The sequence below is a fragment of the Saccharomyces mikatae genome (genome assembly GCF_947241705.1).
Source record: "Saccharomyces mikatae IFO 1815 strain IFO1815 genome assembly, chromosome: 5".
NCBI classification, from domain to species: Eukaryota; Fungi; Ascomycota; class Saccharomycetes; order Saccharomycetales; family Saccharomycetaceae; genus Saccharomyces; species Saccharomyces mikatae.
The window spans coordinates 342,988-362,007 of NC_079260.1; the positions used below are offsets into that span (position 1 = coordinate 342,988).

A 19,020-nucleotide genomic window follows, 5' to 3' on the forward strand; every position below is an offset into this window, starting at 1 on the left:
TCCCGCTGCGCTGCGTTCTCCGATGACGTTTTACCGGAGAAAGTATTTTTTTTTATCAAGATCTTTTCTTTTCGTTCAGGGTCAGCGGGCCCAAAAATCCAAGAGTCGCCGCTGTCTTGTTGCTGTTTAAGGTTTCCGCTTACTATAGCAAGATGGCAGCAGGAGATGCTGAGAAAAGCGTGGGATTTAATAGGAAGCTAGAAATGCACACGGGTGAGTAATAGCAGTAACGACACATAGAGTAGTATAATAGGGCGCGGTTTTGTGGTGCATATAGCACATAGATGTCTCTTATTGGGGCTGTCAACTAGTAACGGGTTTAGTGAGTAAGCAGCGAAAACAGCCGATGCCTTTTAATAGTCAATTGTAATTTTACCAGCCGTTCTGCTACTCTTTCCCTGTGGGGAGGGTGGGGTGCATCGCGATAACCACACGGAAGAAAAAAACTTGGCAAAAATAAATGGACGCAACCGGAATCGAACCGATGACCTCTTCCTTGCAAGGGAAGCGCGCTACCAACTGCGCCATGTGCCCATAATTACAATGGTCTTTTAGGAAAGACCGTTAGGTAAGTGATATCTGACATGTTTTATAATTAATCATTCTGTTCGGGAATAGTTAATTGTCGAAACGTATCAACGATTTGATTTACATAAAGTTGCTTATGCTATTGTCTATTTGCTAGCGCTCATACGAATAGCATATATATCATATAGGTAGTTAGATGATGACATAAATGATGAGAAACAGTCATCGATCTTAGTGGAACCAGAAAAGCAAGGATCGATTATGAAAACTTATAGAACGGGAGAAGAAACAAGTACATTTTTATGCAAAATTATCAATTCCCCTTTGTGGATTCCTATGCCCTCGAGGAGAACTTCCAGTATATTATGTATACATATTGATATTACCTTAATCGTCAATGGAACCCCAAAATTTATCTCAAACTTCACATATTTCTGACCTAATATATTATATGAAATTTTATGATGCCAAATGGTGACAGCGTGGAATCCCAAATATAAATTTATTAAAAAAGTTATTAATAAATAGTGGTAAGTATGTGTTATGAATCAAGAATAACGCCGATCTTCTTATACTGTACAAGAAAGGTGTATAAGGAATACATGCCGACTGGATTTATTAAACATGACTAATTTAGTATAAGCTCAATGTTGCGACATATTTCTTATATACATAAATTTATCGTGGTTACTAGTGCGGACAATAATAGGACCACTTATTTGACAAGCTTCCTTTAAAATATATTATTGTGCTTGGATAGATTTACATTTTGTTTGGATGTTTATTAACAGATTGATTAATTATCAATTGATAAATATTTAATCTGCTTGTGTCTCACTGCCTAAAGATCTCGTTTAACATTTCCCTTGTTCCACCATCGGTACAATCACATCTAAACATATACGAACACGTCCTTAGTATACGATGCAAATATTCAACTTGTTACCATAGCAGCTTGCGTGAACAATGACAAGCCACTTATTCCAACAAAGGTATTTGTACGTTTAGATCAATTTATGAAACGCTGAACTTTATCGTTTACGATGTTAAAAGATGGCATGGAAAAAAAGATTATAATATCATCCAAATTTGCTCACTTCTTTTGGTGATTCCTTACAGACAGGGAAAAGAACTTCCGCAATCTCTATTGCATATTAGTTGGTACATTAAGCGTAAAAACACTTTCTTATTGTCGTGCATATATTATTAAAATGCCACTACGCAGCCTCCAAACGAAGTGATTTACTGTGTTTCATTCACTTTCTACTATGTTTTGATTTTTCTAGACTAATTAAGGGGTCTAGTTACTACTTGCAGCCAACTGATGGCTGGACTCAGCTATATAAAAAAAATATTCATAACTAGAGCTAACTTCGTGCCTGATCAAAGCAGTCCTTCATACCCATATTATTAGTGTTGACAGATGGAGAGTCAATATTCCTGCGGTACTAACGAGACCAAGCATTATTGGCGACCACTCTCAGCTCGGAACGCCAAGAACTACCGTGGTTATAAGTAACACAAGACGCTGTTTTACTGTGATTGTGCATACTGGATGGTAAAACACTCACTACACATGCAAAGTCTTCTCTAGAAGCTGTAGTATCACAGTTGCCGTTTGTCGATCATGTATTGACAAACAAACTTCAACCCTCTTGCCCATCAAGAAAGATATTTGTGAACTCTCGGATGCCACAGAGCTTCTTGCCACCAGCCCCGTGAATGGTTCATGCTATCCATTGTGCTATACGGCTGTTCAAATTGATCATAAGAGTTGTGGAAGGGGACTGCCCCATTGTGAAACCTAGACCTAGTTCTTATGTCTAACCCGTAAAACTTGGCATTACATAGGGTAGATTCGCCTGTTCCATCATCCCGATGTATTGCAGATCTGTTGGTGTGTCAACGGAACTGTAAACGGCCACATTGATGGTTTTATACTTATTGCCGTGACATCATTTCGAAGTTCCTCGACGAGAATATGCTGAATGAAGTTGGCCGCTTAAGTAGTTATATTACTAATTACGGTAGAGCAGTTGGTAGAATCACGCTTGTTCAAGGATTCATGGATATTACCATTTACGGTTAGTCCTATTTTCTGACAGAATTCAGATATGTGATCTGGAGTGATTACCAAATTATCGTTCATTTGTCAGAATCCTGAAGGCAAGCTTTGGCTTTCACCACCCGTCGGTAGATCTCAGCATGTGCGCATACGCATAACAATATGATCTATTGTATGAAAAACTCAAAAGGTATTTTATTTTAAGGTCACTTTACTATTCTTAATCGACTGCTTGCTTTTGTATCTTACTTATCATAGTTCTTACGTTGGCGTCCGATAAGGCGTTATTTTCGTAACGGCGTTAACCAGTTTGTTTTTTAATCCACGATAGAACACTTCCACTATTAAGATTGATTAGCAGGGCCAGAAATTTGTGGGAAAACTCGCAAATGCTCCATTTTTTTCTTTTGAATATTCATCAAGTGATAATAATGAAAGATAAGAATATACGTATGTTATTTAAAATTTTTTATAACTTTCATGTAATATCAACTCCACCAAGTCTTCCAATAGGCCTTCTTTACTGGCATCTGCATCTTCGCCACTAGTCCTCTTTTCTGACTTGCCTTCAATGTCCGCTAAATCCACCAGCAACATTTGCTTAAGCCTTAAAAGGTGCCTTCTGGCAAGAAACTTGTTTCTATCTGTTCCTTTCAAGTTAGCAATCTCTTCACTATCCAGCGTCGGTAGCTTGATTCGGTCGGTTAAAATCTTAAGTAAACGAATTCCTTCTAATGTAACAAATCGCATTTCTTCCAGGCTCGCTTTAGTTCCTTTCTCGAACTTTCCCGTTAACAAGGATTTTAAATACTCGTTTAATGTGCTTTTTAGTTCCATGGTAGACACTTTATCATGCATGTTCAGATTTTTTAAAATAGGAAACAAGAACTTCCATGAATTTAGTGCATAAACTTTTTCATTCAACTTCGATGAGTATGTGGCCTCTACATTATCAATAAACCCTCGAACTTTGCGCAGAAGATTTTCAGTATTTGATTCATCTTTGTTGATAGCGGCCTTGATACTTTGTCTTTGAAAAGCACTATATACTAAAATCAATGTCCTTCTGGTGATTGACATGTGTGGTGCTGATGAAGCCACTCGTTCATAAATTTCTAGACACTCATCACCACATGTGGTAGGTCTGGCTATTTTGAGGATTTCCATGTACTTATGATATATGCTCAGGTCTAATATTTTGTTGTTTCGTGCTTCTAACTCTTTAAACGTTTCAATGGCAAGTTCGTATTTCTTGTTCTTCAGACAATTATTCATAAACAAACCCACGACATGTTTGTTGAGAGGAAATGGCTCGTTAATGTTCCAATAGCTTAGCGGAATCAAAGCAGGATGTTCACTTGGTGGTAAGAACTTACTAAAAATGGTTTTATCGAATTGAAAGTATTCACAAAATGCCCATAACCCCATCCCTTGATTATCAATTTTTGAAAATTTCTGACTACATAATACTCCGCAGTACTCAAATAGCAATTTAGAATCAACGCAATAGTGTGGAATCTTATGAATCAAATCATCGAGTACCACCATGGAATGTTTCTCATCGGATATTTTAGTGCACGATCTTATCATCAACGTATACGTAATACTATCTTTTTTCAGACCTGGAAGTTTTTTATTGAGGAGCTTAAACACTAGTGTTTCATCCGTACAATTAATCAATGCTGCCAAAGCGGTATTGTATTCTATTTCGGTAAGCTCATTTTTATCGCTCAAACTATCTATAATCTTTAGAACGAGTTCTCCATATTTCTTGGAGACTAAATTATCCTGTTTTGAGAGTCCACTAAAAAGGATAGTGATGGAATGTTGATCGATGGGTACCCCCCATTTTTTTCGCCAGTTGAAGATATCAACAGCACTCTGTTGAGACTTGATAACTTCAAAATAATGCTTCATGATTAAATTCATCCCAACGACACCTTTTTTTTTAGCTAACCTGGCTAAAAAGACAGCCTTTTCCAGTTGACCTCTTTTCAAAAATTTCTGAACATCACTGGCGATTAATTTAGCATCACGCAATTGTTGTCCATTTACACCTAAGATGGTATAAAACAACCTCTTATCTTTCGTTAAGGATAGAAACTTCAAATCGCTCTGACTAGTTGGACCCAATTTTGTATCCGCCAATGTCTCGTCTTTTATATTGTGAAATTTACGAAGAACATGGAGAGCCTGATCCTTGGGGTATGCTGTCTTTTGCAATTTTTTCAATTGCCTTCTTTTCTTGGCACTTAGCCTCTCTAATTGCTTCGACGTTTTGTGTGCTATGTAACCGTGGTTTTCCAGCGCATGTAATCTTTCTTTTACTTGAGTTCTGTATAGGTTGGTCAGTGAATGAAAGGATCTTCTCAATAGACGCTCTGTAAGATTCAGTGAAAAATTTAATTGAGGTAGCATCCTAGTAAACAATGTATGCTTACAATTGATCTTGGAGGCTGTAGCGGTTTCAAGTATGTTTCCTTTCAATGTTTGTTTCCCGCTCAATTGTACTCAATTCAATTTTAAATCACATCTCCATTTCTTGGCAACTAAAAATAAAAAGAAATTGCCTAAAAAGAATAGAGAAAAAGAAGAAGAGAAAATGGGAAAGAAAAGGATAGTAGGAAGAAGAGAACTATTTCACACTATTCTCGGTAAATTGTTATAATTTTTTATTCAATTCTATAATATACAAAATTAATATATGTATATATATTTGTATGTACAGGGTTGTAATTAAGTTTGTAATAATCATTACAATGGTGCCACTTCATCCTCTTCGAATTTTGTAGAGACACCATTCTGCATTACATTTTCCAAGTCATCGACCTCTTTAACTGCTTCAACCGTTAAATTGGTGTAAGTGTCTTCACCAATGGCAATATCATCTTCAATTCTTATTCCGATATTCCTAAAATAAGATGGAAACAATTCATCATTAGGAATATACAAACCTGGCTCGATAGTGATCACCTGGCCAGACTTAAGCGGTTCGTATCTTGAAACTTTAGGTACGTCGTGTACGTCTAGGCCTAGATTATGACCAATATAGTGGGGATACAATCTTTCTACATTCCAACCGGGGACTTTATCTATACCTAAATTTTTCAACTCTTGGTTCATCAATGAAATACTCTTTTCATGAATGTCATGCAGAGAATAGTTATTTTGTGATTTACAAAGTTTAATGCAATCACGTTGAACATTTAATACGGCTTCGTAAAGGTCTCTTTGTGCATCCGTGAATTTCCCATTATTGGGCCATGTTCTAGAAATATCTGCACAATAACCACCCAAGGAACCTGCTGCGTCTACAAGCACCATTTCATCATCAAACATCACGTCATCATTCCTTGTGTAATGAATACACAAGGAATTCGAACCTGTAGCAACCACGGGAATGTATGCGTCTTTATCACAACCGCCGGATATAAACTTGTGGTGTAAAAAAGAATCTAAAGTCCTCTCATTTCTAAATCTCTTGGCAAAGGCTTGATTGAACGACCTTCCTGATATTTGGCCCGCTCTTCTCATAATTCTCAACTCTTGAGGAGACTTGATCTTACGGAATTCTGCAATCCTTTTACTAATGGGTTTGATGGTTTTGTTTGCAATGGAATTCAATGTTACATTACCACTCCCACTACCATTCAACAAACTTTTAATGTGTTTGAAATTGGATGAGCTTGAATTAGAAGTAGATAGCATATCGAAGTAGATGAAATCATTTCTGTTAATTATTTTGGGCAAGTATTTAGACAAATCACTAATTGAAGCAGATTCATCAGCATTGAAAATTTCCTGAACACCATAAACGCCGGACCTGAATCCTTCCCACTTTTCAGCAAATGCGTCCTTTGGTGGGACCAGCATGTGGAAAACTGTATCACTTAAATCATCAGTTGGCTTTTCCAAAATCATGACAGAATTAGGTTCGTTCCATCCACTAAGATAGAATAAGTCATTTTCCTGTTGGAATGGATAGAACACCGCTCCAGATGCAAACTGGATATCATTACCAGCAAGAATCACACAGCTTTTAGAGGGCAAAGTTTCCGCCAACCTGATTCTTCTTTCATAATATTCCAAGGCTGAAATGCCAGGCGTCAACTCTCCTGACTTTATAAGAAATGGCCTTGTTTCGTGCAATGGCTGGCCTGCCTCAATAGGAATCCTGACTCTCTTAGTAAATATGCTACTCTTTCGTTGTTCCAATAAAGTTATTGACTTTGAGAAGTGCCTCCTGCAAGGTAGTAAGACAAATCGGGCTACTTTTGTTCTTTGTAGCATATTCATGGTAAATCTGCACTCTGTTCTAGCTTTTTCAAGTTTATTCTCCTCTCAGAATTGGCAGACTCGTTTTTGGCTTAATGATTCTAACCTATGCTGTGTAGCAATTACTTCGCCGCGTGAGTTGAGATGTTTACTGTACCTTGTACTTTTCTGAACAAGAAAGGTAGTTATTCACAATATCTTCGGTTTCTATCAAAGTTATGTGAGTGTGCACGCTGTGTAACTGCATATGTTCTCTCCGAGAAGTAACTTATTCTTTATTTTTCTCTTTTGCGGTTTGATCGTGCGGCTTTCGTATCTGCGTCTCATCCCTTCCCCCTTATCGCTTGTCCCAGGGCTGTTTAGCTTAGCAAGTTTCTATCGACCTGGCTTTCCCATTCCTCTTCATCCCACCATATGTAAGAGTTTTTCATCGAGGGTACTCATACGCTCTGCAAGTTTTTATATATTCAAGAACATTTATTCTAGTACATTTTTATATAGATAAAAGGGGTAATATTAATAATAGAAACGAGTAAATAAGATAACAAAAAAGAGGATAACTAATAATGCCTGACTCATCTCATTCAATAAGCTCAAAAGATATAGCCTCTGCTATTTCTCTCTATGACCAATCCATTTACACCAATAATAAATCTACCAACTTGGACTTGGACCAGAGATCTTTGAGCCCTTCCAATAATGCTTTCGGTGAAGATAGGATAACAAGAACTAACTCGGGCTGTTCGATCACTTCAGGTGCCTCTATGATTGCCACAAAGGATGGTATACAAGGGAGCAATGTCAAAAGAGACGGAATTCCGAAATATTCTCTCAACTTATTGAACTCTATGGTCCGAAAACAGTACGATCATAGTAATGGAACGAAGTCTCCTACCCTGAACACTAACAACAAGGTCGATCCAAAGAACAGAAAGAATAATAAGAAGACAAATAACGGCAAGGATTACGAAAATAACGTAGCACATGAGCAAAGTGAAAAGTTTTATAAACTTCACAACACTTCCACCTGTAACTCTAATCTCACTTCAGATTCCACTACCTCATTATCTGACCAGTTTTATTTCCAAAAAAACAATCCTGATTCTGCTCCATTGAACAATGCAAATTACCTACACTCCGATCATTCTCCCTCCCTGAATTCCATGGATAATACTACGAAACACAGCAGCAATGTGCACACTTGAACCGTGCCACCACGACAACTTAGTCACCTGACTGTTATTAGTGAAAGGGAAAAAAAATACATACAATATGTTTATATCAGTTACGAAAATATAAAACAAAATAAAAAGGATCACATAAGACAATCAATTGAGCATATGCTCATATCTTTCTGTTAATTATATCATATCAGGATCATTTCTTTCTTGTCGTTCTATTCTCTGCCTTTGTATAATTTTAATAATAATTATAATTAATATTCACTTTTTTAACATGTTAGTTAATTCTTGATGCTTACTTAGGGCATTTTCGGGCCGATTGTTGGGCGGCGAAATTTCAAAGCAAACTCATTAATTTAAACTCCCTTTTTCCATAAGAAGAAGGAGTAGCAAGATTGTCTAGCGAGTAAAGGAATAACATTGAGACCGATCATGATTAGATACACTGTTGCTGGTTCCTCCAGAAGAAGTGTAGCAAGAATTTCCAAGAGGGTGGGTGCAATTAAATGTGTCACTGTCACAACCTCCAAAAGATTCATTTCCAATAAGCCAAATGAAGTCTTCACCAAACTAACGAATGATAACGATCCGAAAAGAGATGCATTTTTCAAATATTCCTGGGGATCATGGCTCAAAAATGACAAGCAACACAAGGAAAAAAGATTCACCAAGTTTTCCATTGAAGGTTTAAATCGCATTCTCAATGACATATACATTCAATCTAATGAAATGGCTAAAGTTCCCGACAGTAAAATCCTACCGCCAGTATTCAACAAGAATTTAACGGTCTCCTTGGTCAATAACGTTATACCAAAGAATATTGGAAAAGTCAATCCAAACGAAGATGTTCAAGTAACCACATTATCCAGTATTCACGAAGGTAAACATCACAGAATATATAAGGTTGACACTAATTTAAATAAAGCGTTTATTTTAAGGATTCCATACCCGTTGGAAAATGAAAATACTCTATCTTATAGGATAAGAAGTGAAGTAGCCACCATGGATTTTGCTGACTTGAAGTTAGGCATTAAAGTTCCCAAAATTCTTTGCTACGGTGTCAATTCTTTGAATCCTGTAAGACAACCTTTTGTTTTACAAGAATTTATTGAAGGTGACCTGTTAATGAAAGATTGGAATCCATTAATGGAAGATGGTTCTTCCAATCAAGAAAAGTTTGACAACGTTATTGAAAAAATTTCCGATTTCCAGTCGAAGTTGATATCATTGAAACTAAACGCATTCGGATCCATATACTTTAACAATGATTTCAAAGACGAACATGATGAAGCATTTGTTAAGGAAAACGTATACGATGGTGAAACTAACCCAGATTTACAAAACAGATGGAAAATTGGGCCATCTGTGGAAAGATGTCTTTGGAGACACAAATCCCATCTGGATTTTCAAAAACAATTGAAGCCTTTTTTGGGTCCATGGCCAATTAAGTCCCCAATGGACGTAATTAAGAATACTGGTCTGTTGGAAGCTGAAAATGCTAAAACTAGATTAGCCATGAAAGAAGCGGGAAGCTCACCTGAATTAGTAGAAAGTCAAACTCTGGAAGACCAAATAACCACTTTTGAAAATTTGGCCAAAATTGCACCGGATCTATTCAATCTCAAAACCAAAGCCATTCCAAATATGCAAGACTTGTTGTCACCACGATTATTCCATCCTGATTTAGATCCCATGAATATCATTGTTAACAAAGAAGCACAAGAAGCATATCTACTGGATTTTGAAGGCGCATGCACTAAGCCTTTTATCTTACAGAATTCTCCCCAATTTATTGCGTACGAAGGGCCCAAGATTTATGACTTGAAGGAGGATATAACCGACTTTGACAAACTATCTGAAGCAGAAAAGGCGCAATATCAATTTATGTATAAGCGGACTCGTAACCAACATCAATGGGAGAAAAAATTAAATGACAACAATCCTCAATTAATCACAGCGGTCGCTCCACCTGTTAAGTTACTGAGAAGCCCATATGTTGCAGCTGTAGAAAGGAAAACTGAAGAAGAATACCTGTTAATCGACGAATCACTACTGCAACTAAAGGAAGTTTGGGATATATTTGCTCAAAATGATTTGGTGAAACAGAAGAAATTTCCCTTGAATTACAGTAAGGAAGATATCGAAAGACATGTCAAAGATTTGCAAAAGTTGCACGAAAAGTTAATCTCTACACCTTTTGCTGCCACTCAAGGTTGGATCCCTCAAGATATGTTTGACCAATTATTAAAAGCCGGGAGTATTGTTAAGCAAGAAAACGGAGATTACACCGTGAAGCAACCTGAACACACCAAATAAATTATGCTATAAAACTTACATTTTTTTATTTATTTCACTTATCTGTATATAACTTTATAACAATATAATTAGTGGAAACTTGTCAGTGGACAATTTAAGTAACCGCTATTATGCGCCGGCAAAACACAAATGGTGATTTATTGATATTTTTTTCCGTTTTGGGCACAGTGTGAGATGTTTGGGTTCAATGGCGGAAAAGCGGAACACTCAATTTTAGGATAGGTGGAGATACATCTCCGCCTATCTCCCCATATCTGTAGATTTTTCACAAATATATAAAGAGAATCACAAATTCAAGGAAGTAGTGTTTTTTCTTTCAATATATTTGGTGCTTTAACGTCTTCACTCCAGTTTCCTAACAGGTTTATTTGGGCCATCATATGTGCCAGTATAGCGAATAAAAATCTAGTCAAGCACTTCGACTGTTTTTTATGTCCAAGGAAAAACCATTTTTTTGTGGGTCTAGTTTCCATATTTAATCACAAATGACAGCTCAAAGAGCGCAACCTCTGTCTCAATACTTTAAGTTTACTTCTCGTGGTCATTTATTGTCGCAATTTATTGTCCTTGACTTCTACCACGAGTAAAAAAAATATGAAAAATTCAACTTCGCCCGTGCAGGGTTTTCTGGGGGATGAAAAATTGAAGAAATGTCCAAGTTATGAGTAATTACTTAAAACGAGGAAGCAGAGCATAAGGAAACTCTTGAAAAGTATTAAATATATAAAGGCAGGTGAATTCTTGATTTCAACTTATTTTTTGGATCTTGTCAATTATCTTGATAGTAGAAATACAAGCATATAAGAAACTATAGAATAATTGCTAACAATGACAAGCATTGACATTAATAACTTACAAAACACGTTCCAACAAGCTATGAATATGAGCGGCTCCCCAGGTGCTGTTTGTACTTCACCTACTCAATCTTTCATGAATACTGTTCCACAGCGTTTGAATGCTGTGAAGCAGCCAAAAATCCTGAAGCCTTTCTCAACAGGTGACATGAAAATCCTACTACTGGAAAACGTCAATCAAACCGCTATTACAATCTTTGAAGAGCAAGGTTACCAAGTTGAATTCTATAAATCCTCGTTGCCTGAAGAAGAGTTGATTGAAAAGATCAAGGATGTTCATGCTATTGGTATCAGATCTAAAACGAGATTAACCTCTAATGTTCTTCAACATGCGAAAAATCTAGTTTGTATTGGATGTTTCTGCATCGGTACTAATCAAGTTGATTTAGACTACGCTACCAGCAGGGGTATTGCTGTCTTCAACTCGCCTTTCTCCAATTCCAGATCTGTAGCAGAATTGGTCATTGGTGAGATCATTAGTTTGGCAAGACAATTAGGTGACAGATCCATTGAATTGCATACAGGTACATGGAATAAGGTTGCTGCCAGATGTTGGGAGGTAAGAGGAAAAACTCTTGGTATTATTGGGTACGGTCACATTGGTTCCCAATTATCAGTGCTTGCGGAAGCCATGGGTTTGCATGTGCTATACTACGATATTGTAACAATCATGGCGTTGGGTACTGCCAGACAAGTCTCTACCTTGGACGAACTATTGAATAAATCTGACTTTGTATCATTGCATGTCCCAGCTACTCCTGAGACCAGCAAAATGTTATCTGCTCCACAATTTGCCGCCATGAAGGATGGATCTTATGTGATTAATGCATCAAGAGGTACTGTCGTGGATATTCCATCTTTAATCCAAGCCATGAAAGCCAACAAAATCGCAGGGGCCGCCTTGGATGTTTACCCACATGAACCAGCTAAGAATGGGGAAGGTTCATTTACTGACGATTTGAATAGTTGGACTTCTGAGTTGGTTTCATTACCAAATATCATTTTGACACCACACATTGGTGGTTCTACAGAAGAAGCCCAAAGCTCAATCGGTGTTGAAGTTGCTACCGCATTGTCCAAGTATATCAATGAAGGTAACTCTGTCGGCTCAGTCAACTTCCCCGAAGTGGCATTAAAATCTTTGTCATATGATCAAGAGAACACTGTCCGCGTATTGTATATTCATCATAATATACCAGGTGTTTTGAAGACTGTCAATGATATTTTATCTAACCATAATATTGAAAAGCAATTTTCTGATTCGAACGGTGAAATTGCTTACTTAATGGCTGATATCTCTTCTGTTGATCAAAGCGATATTAAAGATATCTATGAACAGCTAAATCAAACCTCTGCCAAGATCTCAATTAGATTGCTGTACTGATGACATGGATTTTCCTTATGCAGTTACGTTTTGTCTATGAGTGGAGGTTTTCTATTATCAAGTTTTCTCAAAAATTATAAAGCGTTAAAAAATGAAACAGAAATGGAAGAAAATAAAAATGCTTGAAGCATTCATAATGATTATCTATTTTATATATACATAAATCTTCATTAATTTTTTTTTGTTGATACTTCCAATTTAGGCGAATCTACTTAATGCCTCTTCAATGACATCCTTGTGATCTTCTGAAATCACACCTTCTTTAATTTGATGATTTCTTTTACGAATATTTTTCTCTTTATGCAGCTGTTTTTGTACTCTTAATTTTCTTTCATCAATAACATTTTGAGTCTTTTTACGTAAAAAGGAGCGTAGACCTGAATTCTTACCCTTCACATCTGGCTTTACATCTGGAATGTCACTATTAGTTTTGACTTTATTATTAGAATCCATTGTTACTTGGGCCAAATCCTTAGCATTCAACCTTACGGCAGAAGACCTTTTATCTACCGAACCTATGGAATGTGGATCTAAAGTAATGGTATCTGCTGGTAGCTTGTTTAATAAGGATCTCACTTCTTGTTCCTGTCTTTGTTTCTTTGTTTCGAATGGATTTAGTTCTAGAGCATCGTAATTAGCTTCACCTGCACCTGGTACAATCAAATTTGTAACACCTGTTCGATGACCTACACCCAATAAATCTTCAAATGGTACAAATCCCAAATTTTCTACCTTATTGCCGGCAAATAAATGTGACATATAAGGGGTGTTTCTATGTGGATCCCCTCCCATAGATCCAAAGCATGGCTTACTGTCTTTACTTAGTTTTAGAGCGTCCTTCCATAAAGTAACGTGAGGACCCCTAGACAATGCTAGTAGACCAGTATCTGATATTGAAACGTTTGTACCTGGTGTTGGTAAGTTTTCAATAGAATGTAATTGTTTAAAGTTTCTAATATCCCAAATTTTCATTGATCTATCGGCGCCTGTGGTGACCATATAATATCCGCTTCTATCGATGGCAATGCTGTTCACCGGTCCTCTGGCGGAAAGTAATTTCACTAATGGTTCGGGCATGGAAGGTGACCATAGGGATACTGTACCGTTCGAATGGCCCAAATGCATCACGGCATTCCATGGATTTTGCGTCATCGCTGTAGTAGGACCAGCTTTAGTTCTTAGTTCTGAAATCAGTTGGCCTGTGGAGACATCATGATACTTCAACCAGCCTGTTTCACCGGCAGTTGCTAGTAGGTAGTGATATGGTAAAAATTCTAGATGTCTTGCGTCAATATGCTGTTTCAAACGATGTAGTTCTGTACCTTCATGGTCATAGATGAATGTGTATTTTTTTTGTGCCACAGCAAAGTATTGTTCATTTTGCAAGTACGTTGCTGAGTGACAGGTTTCATTTAAGAACAATTCGGCACGAAGTTGACCCTTTCTCCAGTCCATAGATGCTACATGACCTTTACGGCCTGTGATCAATAGATGCGTACCATTTTTTGCATAGTTTATACTGTAAGGACCGAATTCCTTCAACGATAAGTCCAATGCTTTGTTTGCAGTAGTGACGTCGACGCTCGATTTAATTTCCGATTGTTGTACCTTGAAAGTCTTTTCTAACTCATTCTCAGGTTCCAAGTAACCATTAGACTCTGGTAGAAGGTAATCAGTGGCCGCTGCTGAAGATATCGCCTTTTTATATTGATCGTCTATTTTTCTCAAGCCAGCTCTCAATTTCTTATCTTTTGTTTGATTACGAGTATTACCGGCATTATTAGAATGTACTGAACGTTCAAACTTACTTTGGTTCTCTCTTTCTTTCAGCTGGGGTCTATGTCCAGTTTTTTTGTCACTCATTTTGTCACTAGATTTTGTTGTTGAGTCAAAGAAAGGTATACAGTCCCGATTCTATATAAGTATTTCTATGTTACTATACTCTAACTCAGTCTATTCTATATATTAATTTTTCACGATCTCATCGCTTGGAAAATTTTCTTAACTTTTTCTTTTTTTCATTACCTGGAAGAGAGAATCGGAGAACAATGACGGGTTATGTGAACGATGTATTATATTACTGAGGTATCTAGAATTTATAGGTACGTCAACAAGCCTAGCACAACCAATACAAATGAAATGTCGGTGATAAGCATGGACAGTAGATCCCAGTATTGTAAAAGGGCAATTAGTTTACCCTTCAGGTTTGGGATGGGAATTATTCCCTCTGGCACGAGAGAAACCAGCTTGACAAGTTTATTGGTATCCTGTAAATTTCTAATCTTGCTCTTGTGCTCGACCTTCTTTAATAACTGGTAGTAGACTGATATGGAAAGGAATTCAAATGTGGCAAAAACCCTAGTAAAATTCGACGGGTTCCGCAAGGATGCAAACCAAGATGATTGAGTGAATGCATAAGCTGGCCACACTGAAGAATTCGGTCTCGTGATTAGGTATAGATAAGGCAACAGAAAAAAGACCCACTTCACAAGAATGGTCCAGGCTTTCAGTCTATTCAGCAAGTAATCGTGGTAGTCTAGGGCAGCTTGATTGATTGGGGCAATAGGAGCCGCTTGAGCAAGAGGTGGTATGCCCTCTGCACTGGGCATACCAGTATTCATGGAACTTAACAATGAAAGTAGATCCGGTGTGGAAGGGTCCTGGGAGGAGCTTGTGTCCGTACCTTGTCCTTGCATAGCAGCGAGCTGTTTCAATAGATCCAATTGAGGTGCTACCTTGCTCTCTTCTCTGATATCAGGGGTGGCTGAAGATATACCCTCGGTTGGGGTAGTCTTCCCAATACTAGGAGCATCCAAAGGTGATTCTGAATTCAAATGACTGCTTGCCTGTCCAGTGATTTTATTCAGCCTGGAACTGGCACCTCCATTGCTAAACTTTTTTTGTCTCCTTTCTCTTAGAAGCCTGCGCTTTTCCGCCTCTGTTAATTCAGACATATCTCCCAGTGTCACGTTGTGTTATACTACTGGTGCCTTCAAATGGGGCATGCAAGAGCTCTCATCTGCACATGTTCATGTTCTTCATTCTTTTCATTCTTATTCTTGTTCTTTTGTCCCAGCAAATCCGCACAGCGGGGTCACCCCAAATTTTTATCACCCTTCACCTTATGTTATAAGAGCAGCCATCTCATCCCCAAAAATCTTCTTCACCCTCGCTCTGCCAAAGAGGCAATGTTCATTCCAAACAGCCGTCAGCACTCTCCAGGGTGTCTCACAGGGTCTTCTACAGACTCCAGGATCAAATTTAAACCATCCACGTTGTGGGCGCCACCGCTCACAGTTTCCTCCGCATTTTCGGATTCCAACAGCTCTAATGCACCTGCTACAACTAAGTCTGTTACGCCTGTAGCGTCAAAGTAGTATCAGTGCGGACTCCAATTAAAGTAACAGAATTGTTCTCTCTCCCAATATCATACTACAATATAAGTGTATATCGTACTGTTTATGCATAAATAGATATGTAATATGTCCCTCTACTTCGGCTTACCTTTTTAGATGCTGGCATCCAAAGTAACTCAAGTATATGTATTCCACTTTTTAATTGCTGGTTTCCTTCTTTTTCATCATTCGCGCTCTCCTTTCCAAACGGATAGGTTTGATTCTTATTGGAAGCACCTGGATTTCGTTCTTATCATAAGGTCGACCGTGCTTTACCTTTACATCACGTGTTTCTTTTCGCTCTGTACTAAAACTTTGAGAAAGATTTGTGATCAAGGCAAACACCCGTTTATCTCCATTGAGTTCTTGCGTTATTTCAAAAACCATTCTTTCATAGTTCATTTGTATCTCCTTCGCCCTGACCTCTATTAGTTCATATTTAGAAATTTTGCAACCCACAATATCATTCTTTACCACTGTACGAGAGAGAAATTGCGCCCTTGGATTTTTGTTAAACAGTTTATCGCCAAACAACTTTTCTATTCCTCTGTTTAAAACCTTCAAGATATTCGTTTCTCGCAACAACTGCAATTGTAATAGATGAATCCGATACGAAAATGCCGAGTTTATGTTATTCAAGAGACTTTTTAAAAAATCCACCAATGGTTCCTTGAAATTCATTACGTCTGGTAAAACAAAGCTGCTTCCCTGACTACCTCGGATTCTAACAATTCTCTTCTCTTTATTTCTTACTATCTCTGCTATTTTGTGACGCCCCATCTTAATTGACGCGAAAAAGAAAGAAAAAAAACCTGGAACGGGAAAAAAAAGAAAGCACGCAGCGGGTAGCAAATCTAGAATGAAATAGAAAGAAAAAAATAACAAGAAAAAGAGTCATCTCAAGTTTACTATCTGCAGGTACTTTAGTTTCTGGTTTAAGAACATTCAGCTCTTGTCAATTAGGTTTTTTTTGTGTAAGTGCTACAAGCCGCATTTAAACCAAGTCAATAACATTAAGTCAGTAATGTCAACTACTCTATTGAGACAACCCTTCTGTACGGTTGTTCGGCAAAGTAAACAGTCGAGAGTGTCAGGATTGAATCTTTTGAGACTAAAAGCTCAATTACATAGACAACATCTATCACCTTCTTTAATAAAATTGCACTCGGAATTAAAATTGGATGAGCTGCAAACGGATAACACGCCTGATTATGTCCGTTTAGTATTAAGGTCCTCTGTATACGACGTTATCAATGAATCGCCAATCTCTCAAGGTGTAGGTTTGTCTTCTCGCTTGAACACGAACGTTATCTTAAAAAGAGAAGATCTATTACCAGTGTTTTCTTTCAAGCTTCGTGGGGCTTATAATATGATCGCCAAGCTCGATGATTCTCAAAGGAACCAAGGTGTTATTGCTTGCTCAGCCGGAAATCACGCGCAAGGTGTGGCCTTTGCTGCTAAACACTTGAAAATACCTGCTACTATTGTTATGCCTGTTTGCACACCATCTATCAAGTACCAAAACGTCTCCAGGTTGGGATCTCAAGTTGTTCTATATGGTAATGACTTCGATGAAGCGAAAGCTGAATGTGCCAAATTGGCTGAAGAGCGTGGTCTAACAAATATTCCTCCTTTCGATCATCCTTATGTCATTGCAGGTCAAGGTACTGTAGCCATGGAAATTTTGAGACAAGTGCGTACGGCTAATAAGATCGGTGCTGTCTTTGTTCCTGTTGGTGGTGGTGGTCTAATTGCTGGTATTGGTGCATATCTGAAAAGGGTTGCTCCTCATATTAAAGTCATTGGTGTTGAAACTTACGATGCAGCTACCCTACACAACTCTTTGCAACGCAACCAAAGAACTCCTTTGCCGGTTGTAGGCACTTTTGCAGATGGTACTTCTGTCCGTATGATTGGTGAGGAAACCTTCAGAGTCGCTCAACAAGTGGTAGATGAAGTTGTCCTTGTTAATACCGACGAGATTTGTGCTGCAGTAAAGGATATTTTCGAAGATACCAGAAGTATTGTGGAACCATCTGGTGCTCTTTCTGTAGCTGGTATGAAAAAGTATATCTCTACTGTACATCCTGAAATCGACCATACTAAAAACACTTATGTTCCTATTCTTTCTGGGGCCAATATGAACTTTGATAGGTTAAGGTTCGTCTCCGAACGTGCTGTTCTTGGTGAAGGTAAAGAAGTTTTTATGTTGGTGACCTTACCTGACGTTCCTGGAGCATTCAAGAAGATGCAGAAGATCATTCACCCAAGATCCGTTACTGAGTTTTCCTATCGTTACAATGAACACCGTCACGAGTCCTCTAGTGAGGTCCCCAAGGCTTACATTTACACTTCCTTCAGTGTCGTTGACAGAGAGAAGGAAATTAAGCAAGTGATGCAACAGCTAAATGCCTTAGGATTCGAAGCTGTGGATATTTCCGATAACGAATTGGCGAAGTCTCATGGTAGGTACCTGGTTGGTGGTGCTTCTAAGGTACCAAATGAAAGAATTATTTCATTTGAGTTCCCTGAAAGACCAGGCGCGCTGACTAGATTCCTTGGCGGCTTGAGTGACTCTTGGAATCTTACTTTATTCCATTATAGAAATCATGGTGCCGATATTGGTAAGGTATTGGCTGGTATTTCCGTTCCACCAAGAGAGAATTTAACCTTCCAAAAATTCTTGGAAGATTTAGGCTACACTTATCACGATGAAACTGATAACACCGTCTATCAGAAATTCTTGAAGTATTGAAGCCCACATTTCTCTTTGAAAATTTTATGCAGAAACTTGTAAGGTAAAATGAATATCGTCATAAACTATATATCAGACAGCTTATGTATATTACTCATATATTTATACTATTACCATTGGCACCTTTAAACCAATGCTGTACAAGATTAAGTAATCACTTATTGTCTTTTCCAGTTTTCTCTTGTTTTTTTCCGGAGAGTAACATTAAACAGTAATCATTGATTTCATAATTTTTTGGTTTGTAAACACAGCGGTAATTGACTAAGA

General features: G+C 37.8%; 9 protein-coding genes and 1 non-coding gene across 10 annotated transcripts; 4 read left to right on the top strand and 6 right to left on the bottom strand.

Moving 5' to 3' along the window:
- Positions 1-461: 461 nt before the first annotated feature.
- Positions 462-534, bottom strand: Smki_5.trna11A. The gene has a single exon. It is a non-coding gene; the product is annotated as a tRNA-Ala (tRNA).
- Positions 535-3,052: 2,518 nt separating this feature from the next.
- On the bottom strand, positions 3,053-5,011 carry MRX1 (Mrx1p; the record flags this gene model as incomplete). The annotated part of the gene is made up of 1 exon (XM_056221923.1): positions 3,053-5,011. The coding sequence occupies one exon, from the start codon at positions 5,009-5,011 to the stop codon at positions 3,053-3,055; it is 1,959 nt and encodes a 652-aa protein (XP_056081665.1).
- Positions 5,012-5,347: 336 nt separating this feature from the next.
- On the bottom strand, positions 5,348-6,883 carry ICP55 (aminopeptidase; the record flags this gene model as incomplete). The annotated part of the gene is made up of 1 exon (XM_056221924.1): positions 5,348-6,883. One exon carries the CDS (start codon positions 6,881-6,883, stop codon positions 5,348-5,350), a length of 1,536 nt encoding a protein of 511 aa, XP_056081666.1.
- Positions 6,884-7,434: 551 nt separating this feature from the next.
- Positions 7,435-8,073, top strand: SMKI05G1630 (uncharacterized protein; the record flags this gene model as incomplete). The annotated part of the gene is made up of 1 exon (XM_056221925.1): positions 7,435-8,073. The coding sequence occupies one exon, from the start codon at positions 7,435-7,437 to the stop codon at positions 8,071-8,073; it is 639 nt and encodes a 212-aa protein (XP_056081667.1).
- Positions 8,074-8,481: 408 nt separating this feature from the next.
- Positions 8,482-10,365, top strand: AIM9 (Aim9p; the record flags this gene model as incomplete). The annotated part of the gene is made up of 1 exon (XM_056221926.1): positions 8,482-10,365. The coding sequence occupies one exon, from the start codon at positions 8,482-8,484 to the stop codon at positions 10,363-10,365; it is 1,884 nt and encodes a 627-aa protein (XP_056081668.1).
- An 828-nt stretch (positions 10,366-11,193) lies between these two features.
- Positions 11,194-12,603, top strand: SER3 (phosphoglycerate dehydrogenase SER3; the record flags this gene model as incomplete). Its single annotated transcript, XM_056221927.1, has 1 exon — positions 11,194-12,603. One exon carries the CDS (start codon positions 11,194-11,196, stop codon positions 12,601-12,603), a length of 1,410 nt encoding a protein of 469 aa, XP_056081669.1.
- Positions 12,604-12,801: 198 nt separating this feature from the next.
- Positions 12,802-14,466, bottom strand: UTP7 (Utp7p; the record flags this gene model as incomplete). The annotated part of the gene is made up of 1 exon (XM_056221928.1): positions 12,802-14,466. The coding sequence occupies one exon, from the start codon at positions 14,464-14,466 to the stop codon at positions 12,802-12,804; it is 1,665 nt and encodes a 554-aa protein (XP_056081670.1).
- Positions 14,467-14,699: 233 nt separating this feature from the next.
- Positions 14,700-15,557, bottom strand: GET2 (GET complex subunit GET2; the record flags this gene model as incomplete). The annotated part of the gene is made up of 1 exon (XM_056221929.1): positions 14,700-15,557. One exon carries the CDS (start codon positions 15,555-15,557, stop codon positions 14,700-14,702), a length of 858 nt encoding a protein of 285 aa, XP_056081671.1.
- A 600-nt stretch (positions 15,558-16,157) lies between these two features.
- Positions 16,158-16,679, bottom strand: SMKI05G1690 (uncharacterized protein; the record flags this gene model as incomplete). The annotated part of the gene is made up of 1 exon (XM_056221930.1): positions 16,158-16,679. The coding sequence occupies one exon, from the start codon at positions 16,677-16,679 to the stop codon at positions 16,158-16,160; it is 522 nt and encodes a 173-aa protein (XP_056081672.1).
- A 343-nt stretch (positions 16,680-17,022) lies between these two features.
- On the top strand, positions 17,023-18,753 carry ILV1 (threonine ammonia-lyase ILV1; the record flags this gene model as incomplete). Its single annotated transcript, XM_056221932.1, has 1 exon — positions 17,023-18,753. The coding sequence occupies one exon, from the start codon at positions 17,023-17,025 to the stop codon at positions 18,751-18,753; it is 1,731 nt and encodes a 576-aa protein (XP_056081673.1).
- Between the last annotated feature and the right edge of the window lie 267 nt (positions 18,754-19,020).